Source organism: Petromyzon marinus (genome assembly GCF_048934315.1).
Source record: "Petromyzon marinus isolate PM22_M1 ecotype Great Lakes invasive population chromosome 83 unlocalized genomic scaffold, UKy_Petmar_22M1.pri1.0 chr83_unloc.3, whole genome shotgun sequence".
NCBI lineage: Eukaryota > Metazoa > Chordata > Hyperoartia > Petromyzontiformes > Petromyzontidae > Petromyzon > Petromyzon marinus.
Window position 1 is genome coordinate 326,677 of NW_027422636.1, and position 8,171 is coordinate 334,847.

Sequence of the window (8,171 nt, forward strand, 5' to 3'; positions counted from 1 at the left end):
CGTGGATCTAGCATGGCGATATTTTGAAGGCCTCTCTCTATGTGTTCATGCGTGGATCTCGCATGGCTATATATTGAAGACCTGTGTTCATGCGTGTATCCAGCATGGCTATATTTTGAACACCTGTGTGTGTTCATGCGTGGATCAAGCATGGCTATGATATTTTGAAGACCTCTATGTGTTCATGCGTGGATCTAGCATAGCTATGATATTTTGAAAGCCTCTGTCTGTGTTCATGTGTGGATCGGGCATGGCTATGATATTTTGAACGCCTGTGTGTTCATGCGTGGATCTAGCATGGCTATATTTTGAATGCCTGTGTTCATGCATAGATTCGGCATGGCTATATTTTGAACGCCTGTGTGTTCATGTGTGGATCTAGCATGACTATGATATTTTGAAAGTCTCTGTCTGTGTTCATGTGTAGATCGGGCATGGCTATGATATTTTGAACGCCTGTGTGTTCATGCGTGGATCTAGCATGGCTATATTTTGAACGGCTGTGTGTTCATGCGTAGATCTCGCATGGCTATAATATTTTGAACGCCTGTGTATTCATGCGTGGATCTAGGATGGCTATGATATTTTGAAGGCCTCTGTCTGTGTGTTCATGCGTGGATATAGCATGGCTAGGATATTTTGAACGCCTGTCTGTGTTCATGTGTGGATCTAGCATGGCTATATTTTGATGACCTCTGTGTTCATGCGTGGATCTAGCATGGCTATGATATTTTGAAGACCTCTGTCTGTGTGTTCATGCGTGGATCTAGCTTTGCTATATTTTGAATGCCTCTGTCTGTGTGTTCATGCGTGGATCTAGCATGGCTATATTTTGAACACCTGTGTGTTCATGCGTGGATCTAGCATGGCTATATTTTGAACGCCTGTCTCTGTATTCATGTGTAGTGGATTCGAATTAGGTGCACACACGACTCCTTGTGAGGCAACGCTGATTTATTAGAACGGTAAGTAATATAACGCTGCACATAAGGTGGTGACCACCGACCTACTCTAGCTAACACATACTTCTCAGATACTGTAGCGTGACCCAGCCAGGTGGGCTACTGCCAGGTCCGCTGTCTGGAGGCTTGACTCTTTTTGGCGTCTTCACGATGCATCTTCGTTCTTGATACGGGCTGCAGCCTCGAACCTCGTGAGGAGGCTGCTTATATGGGCCTCGGCGTGCCCGGGCCCCGCCCCGGCCACGCCTCCCTTCGAGAACCCTCTCGAAGCCCCCCTGCTGTCCACGTGCCCCCCGAGGTGCCCCCTAGGCCCCCGGCCCCCACTGGGGTCCAGTCACGTGTCCAGCCGGGGTCACAGAGAGTGTCACGGCCTCACACCACCCTCGTGGCCTCCCGAGTCCAGAACCGGCCCTGACGTCTTTCCCGCCTCCAGCCGGGATGACGTCATGTGTGTGTGTGTGTGTAGACCCGCGTGGTCATGACGCTCCCCCGCATAGTGACGTCACACTTGTGCGTGTGTACACAGTAGTGATGCTACCATCACTACACATGCGTGGATCTAGCATGGCTATGATATTTTGAACACCTCTGTGTGTTCATGCGTGGATCTAGCATGGCTATATTTTGAAGACCTCTGTGTGTTCATGCTTGGATCTAGCATGGCTATGATATTTTGAAGGCCTCTCTCTGTGAGTTCATGCATGGATCTAGCATGGCTATATTTTGAAGACCTCTATGTGTTCATACGTGGATCTCGCATGGTTATATTTTGAAGACCTGTGTTTCATGCGTGGATCTAGCATGGCTATATTTTGAAGGCCTCTCTCTGTGAGTTCATGCGTGGATCTAGAATGGCTATATTTTGAAGACCTCTATGTGTTCATGCGTGGATCTCGCATGGCTATATTTTGAAGACCTGTGTTCATGCGTGGATGTAGCATGGCTATGTTGTGTTCATGTGTGGATCCAGCATGGTTATATTTTGAACACCTCTGTGTGTTCATACGTGGATCTAGCATGGCTATATTTTCAACACCTGTGTGTTCATGCGCGGATCAAGCATGGCTATGATATTTTGAAGCCCGCTATGTGTTCATGCGTGGATCTAGCATGGCTATGATATTTTGATCGCCTGTGTGTTCATGCATAGATCTAGCATGGCTATGATATTTTGATCGCCTGTGTGTTCATGCGTGGATCTAGCATGGCTATATTTTGAATGCCTGTGTGTTCATGCGTAGATCTGGCATGGCTATATTTTGAACGCCTGTCTCTGTGTTCATGCGTGGATCTAGCATGGCTATATTTTGAACGCCTGTGTTTATGCGTAGATCTAGCATGGCTGATATTTTGAACGCCTGTGTGTTCATGCGTGGATCTAGCATGGCTATATTTTTAAGACCTCTGTGTGTTCATGCGGGGATCTAGCATGGCTATATTTTGAAGACCTCTGTGTGTTCATGCTTGGATCTAGCATGGCTATGATATTTTGAAGACCTCTGCCTGTGTGTTCATGCGTAGATCCAGCATGGCTATATTTTGAAGACCTCTACGTGTTCATGCGTGAATCTAGCATGGCTATGAAATTTTAAAAGCCTCTGTCTGTGTTCATGTGTGGATCGGGCACAGCTGATATTTTGAACGCCTGTGTTCATGCATGGATCTAGCATGGCTATGATATTTTGAAGGCCTCTGGATGTGTGTTCATGCATCTATCTAGCATGGCTATATTTTGAAGACCTCTGTGTTCATGCGTGGATCTCGCATGGCTATGATATTTTGAACGCCTGTGTGTTCATACGTGGATCTAGCATGGCTATGATATTTTGAACACCTCTGTGTGTTCATGCGTGGATCTAGCATGGCTATATTTTGAAGACCTCTGTGTGTTCATGCTTGGATCTAGCATGGCTATGATATTTTGAAGACCTCTGTCTGTGTGTTCATGCGTAGATCTAGCATGGCTATATTTTGAAGGCCTCTATGTGTTCATGCGTGAATCTTACATGGCTATATTTTGAAGACCTGTGTTCATGCGTGAATGTAGCATGGCTATGTTGTGTTCATGTGTGGATCCAGCATGGTTATATTTTGAACACCTCTGTGTGTTCATGTATGGATCTAGCATGGCTATATTTTGAACACCTGTGTGTTCATGCGCGGATCAAGCATGGCTATGATATTTTGAAGACCGCTATGTGTTTATGCGTGGATCTAGCATGGCTATGATATTTTGAAAGCCTCTGTCTGTGTTCATGTGTGGATCGGGCATGGCCATGATATTTTGAACGCCTGTGTGTTCATGCGTGGATCTAGCATGGCTATACCTTGAATGCCTGTGTGTTCATGCATAGATCTGGCATGGCTATATTTTGAATGCCTCTGTCTGTGTGTTCATGCGTGGATCTAGCATAGCTATGATATTTTGAAGGCCTCTGTGTGTTCATGCGTGGATCTAGCATGGCTATAATATTTGGTGTGTTCGTGCGTGGATCTAGCATAGCTCTGTTTTGTGTGTGTTCATGCGTGGATCTAGCATGGCTATATGTTGTGTGTGTTCATGCGTGGATCTAGCACCGCTGTTTTGTGTGTGTTCATGTGTTGATTTAGCATGGCTATATTTTGTGTGTGTTCATGCATGGATATAGCATGGCTGTGATATGTTGTGTGTGTTCATGCGTAGATCTAGCATGGCTATATTTTGAACGCCTCTGTCTCTGTTCAAGCGTGGATCTAGCATGGCTATATTTTGAACACCTGTGTGTTCATGCGTGGATGTAGCATGGCTATATTTTGAACGCCTGTCTCTGTATTCATGCGTGGATCTAGCATGGCTATAATATTTTGCAGACCTCTGTGTGTTCATGCTTGAATCTAGCATGGCTATGATATTTTGAAGACCTCTGTCTATATGTTCATGCGTGGATCTAGCATGGCGATATTTTGAAGGCCTCTCTCTATGTGTTCATGCGTGGATCTCGCATGGCTATATATTGAAGACCTGTGTTCATGCGTGTATCCAGCATGGCTATATTTTGAACACCTGTGTGTGTTCATGCGTGGATCAAGCATGGCTATGATATTTTGAAGACCTCTATGTGTTCATGCGTGGATCTAGCATAGCTATGATATTTTGAAAGCCTCTGTCTGTGTTCATGTGTGGATCGGGCATGGCTATGATATTTTGAACGCCTGTGTGTTCATGCGTGGATCTAGCATGGCTATGATATTTTGAAGACCTCTATGTGTTCATGCGTGGATCTAGCATAGCTATGATATTTTGAAAGCCTCTGTCTGTGTTCATGTGTGGATCTAGCATGGCTGATATTTAGACCGCCTGTGTGTTCATGCGTCGATCTAGCATGGCTATGATATTTTGAAGGCCTCTGGATGTGTGTTCATGCGTCGGCCTAGCATGGCTATAACGCCTGTCTGTGTTCATGCGTGGATCTAGCATGGTTATCATATTTTGTGTTCATGCGTGGATCTAGCATGGCTATATTTTGAATGCCTCTGTCTGTGTTCATGCGTGGATCTAGCATGGCTATATTTTGAACGCCTCTGGCTGTGTTCATGCATGGCTCTAGCATGGCTATGATATTTTGTGTTCATGCATGGATCTAGCATCGCTGTTTTGTGTGTTCATGCGTGGATTTAGCATGGCTATATTTTGTGTGTTCATGCATGAATATAGCATGGCTGTGATATGTTGTGTGTTCATGCGTGGATCTAGCATGGCTGTGATATGTTGTGTGTGTTCATGCGTGGATCTAGCATGGCTATGTTTTGTGTGTTCAAGCGTGCATCTAGCATGGCTATATTTTGAAGACCTCTACGTGTTCATGCGTGGATCTAGCATGGCTATGATATTGTGAAAGCCTCTGTCTGTGTTCATGTGTGGATCGGGCATGGCTATATTTTGAACGCCTGTGTGTTCATGCATAGATCTGGCATGGCTATATTTTGAACGCCTGTCTCTGTGTTCATGGATCTAGCATGGCTGATATTTGAACGCCTGTGTGTTCATGCGTGGATCTAGCATGGCTATATTTTGAACACCTGTGTGTGTTCATGCGTGGATCAAGCATGGCTATGATATTTTGAAGACCTCTACGTGTTCATGCGTGGATCTAGCATGGCTATGATATTGTGAAAGCCTCTGTCTGTGTTCATGTGTGGATCGGGCATGGCTATGATATTTTGAACGCCTGTGTGTTCATGCGTAGATCTGGCATGGCTATATTTTGAACGCCTGTCTCTGTGTTCATGGATCTAGCATGGCTATGATATTTTGAACGCCTGTGTGTTCATGCGTGGATCTAGCATGGCTATATTTTGAACGCCTCTGTCTGTGTGTTCATGCGTGGATCTAGCACGGCTATGACATTTTGAACACATCATTTATAAACCGTTCAAAGTGATCCCTCCGACGTGATTTCTGGACCTCGAGAGAAGCTTTGTCTCCCGAAAACCTCCCCCACGCCCCAACCCCCCCCCCCATCGCCCGCAACCCCTCGATGCCGACCGGCTTCCCTCCGTGTGAACGTAATCGATACAGGCGGCAAACGGCAACCACTAGAAACGATTTGTCTTTATTCTACCAGGTGTAGCACAATAAGAGGCCCACGTTGAGACGTTACAAACTGTGGCCAGAGGAACTCCAAAAGGGTATTTTTGTTTTGAGAGCTCACCCACCGCTCATCGCCAAATCGGGAAAGGGTTCGCGCGGATGAATGTTCTTAACAACCCCACGCGAGAAAAGGGAGCAACGCTCAATCCCAGACAAAACGGGAGCCAGGGGGCGCGGGGTCGCGAATCCTCATTCGACGCCCCAACGCACGGGTCAGGGGGGAGCGAGAGATGGAACAGGTGGAGATTAGTCCACACTGTTGCTGTGCCGTCCTCTCTTGAGCGAGTTGGTGGGCGAGTGGGCGGGTGACTCGGTGGGCGGGTTGGTGAGTGGGCGGGTGACTCGGTGGGTGACTCGGTGGGCGAGTTGGTGAGCGAGTTGGTGAGCGAGTGGGCGGGTGAGTTGGTGAGTGGATGGGCGAGTGATTAGGTGGGTGAGCGAGTGGGCGACTGTACAGGCGAGTTGGTGAGCGAGTAGGTGAGCGAGTGGGCGGGCGAGTTGGTGGGCGAGTTGGTGAGTGGATGGGCGAGTGATTAGGTGGGTGAGCGAGTGGGCGAGTGTACAGGCGAGTTGGTGAGCGAGTAGGTGAGCGAGTGGGCGGGCGAGTTGGTGGGCGAGTTGGTGAGTGGATGGGCGAGTGATTAGGTAGGTGAGCAAGTGGGCGAGTGTACGGGCGAGTTGGTGAGCGAGTTGGTGAGCGAGTGGGTGGGTGACTTGGTGGGCGAGTTGGTGAGTGGGCGGGTGACTCGGTGGGCAAGTTGGTGAGCGAGTGGGTGAGCGAGTGGGCGGGTGAGTTGGTGGGCGAGTTGGTGAGTGGATGGGCGAGTGATTAGGTGGGCGAGTGGATTGGTGAACGAGTTGCTGAGTGAATGGGTGAGTGGATGGGCGAGCGAGTGATTAGGTGGGCGAGTGATTGGGTGGGCGAGCGAGTGGGCGAGCGGGATGGTGAACAAGTTGCTGAGTGAATGGGCGAGCGAGCGATTAGGTGGGCGAGTGATTGGGTGGGCGAGCGATTGGGTGAGCGGATTGGTGAACAAGTTGCTGAGTGGATGGGCGAGTGAGTGGATGGGCGAGTGAGTGGATGGGCGAGTGAGTGGATGGGCGAGTGAGTGGATGGGCGAGTGAGTGGATGGGCGAGTGGGTGAGTGGATGGGCGAGTGAGTGGATGGGTGAGTGAGTGGATGGGTGAGTGGGTGAGTGGATGGGCGAGTGGGTGAGTGGATGGGCGAGTGAGTGGATGGGCGAGCGGGTGAGTGGATGGGCGAGCGCTCGGGCGGGCGCCTGGATGAGTGGGCGGGGCGGGTTGAGAATTCTCACCCTCACCGGGTGAGCGATCTGACAACCACCACCACCACCACCACCGACAAACACAACGGGTTTTTGACGGAGCCCGATGGCGGAGGGTCTCACAACACAAAACTTTGAAGGGCGCCACCACCGCCACCACCACCACCACCACCGCCTCCACCACCACCACCACCACCACCGCCTCCACCACCACCACCACCGCCACCACCGCCAACCCCTCCACCGCCACCACCCCCTCCACCACCGCCACCACCACCACCACCCCCTCCACCACCACCACCACCACCACCCCCTCCACCACCACCACCCCCTCCACCACCACCACCCCCTCCACCACCACCACCCCCTCCACTACCGCCACCCCCTCCACCGCCACCACCACCACTACCCCCTCCACCACCTCCACCACCTCCGCCACCACCACCACCACCCCCTCCACCACCGCCACCACCGCCACCACCACCTCCACCACCACCACCACCACCACCGCCGGGACTCCTCACCCATGGAGACCGGTGAGGAGTCCTGGCGGATGGAGCCGGTGGCCGACGGTCCACCGGCTCACCACCCCCCACACCCCCCACCACACCCCCACCCCCACACACCCCCACCCCCACATGGCCACGGGAGATGGCTCCCCCCCGTATTGGGGATGGGTGCGTTCGGGCTGAACGAGGCCCGAGGAATGTCTTGAGACTGGTTAAGGGGAGGGGGTTCACAGTGGCCGTGTGGGAGACGCTGAGACCCTGGGGTCAGGGTTCAAGCCTTGGGTCTGGGTGTCTCTCTCTCTCTCAGGGGGTTCACAGTGGCCGTGTGGGAGACGCTGAGACCCTGGGGTCAGGGTTCAAGCCCTGGGTCTGGGTGTCTCTCGCTGTCTCTCTCAGGGGGTTCACAGTGGCCGTGTGGGAGACGCTGAGACCCTGGGGTCAGGGTTCAAGCCCTCTCTCTCTGTGTCTGTCTGTGAGTGTCTCTCTCTCTGTGTCTGTCTGTGTGTCTGAGTGTGTCTCTCTCTGTGTCTGTCTGTGAGTGTCTCTCTCTCTGTGTCTGTCTGTGAGTGTGTCTGAGTGTCTCTCTGTGTCTGTCTGTGAGTGTGTCTGAGTGTCTCTCTGTGTCTGTCTGTGAGGGTGTCTGAGTGTCTCTCTCTCTGTGTCTGTCTGTGAGGGTGTCTGAGTGTCTCTCTGTGTCTGTCTGTGAGTGTGTCTGAGTGTGCCTGTCAGTGTGTCTGTGTCTGTCTGTGAGTGTCTCTCTCTCTGTGTCTGTCTGTGAGGGTG

At 50.9% G+C, this 8,171-nt stretch overlaps 1 protein-coding gene across 1 annotated transcript; it reads right to left on the minus strand.

The window, feature by feature from the left end:
- Positions 1 to 5,535: 5,535 nt before the first annotated feature.
- Positions 5,536 to 7,407, minus strand: LOC142908394 (uncharacterized). Its single transcript, XM_076059004.1, has 3 exons — positions 7,404 to 7,407; positions 6,578 to 6,904; positions 5,536 to 6,425 (listed from the first exon to the last, which is right to left on the minus strand). Exons 1-3 carry the CDS (start codon positions 7,405 to 7,407, stop codon positions 5,839 to 5,841), a joined length of 918 nt encoding a protein of 305 aa, XP_075915119.1. The 3' UTR covers positions 5,536 to 5,838.
- Positions 7,408 to 8,171: the final 764 nt, after the last annotated feature.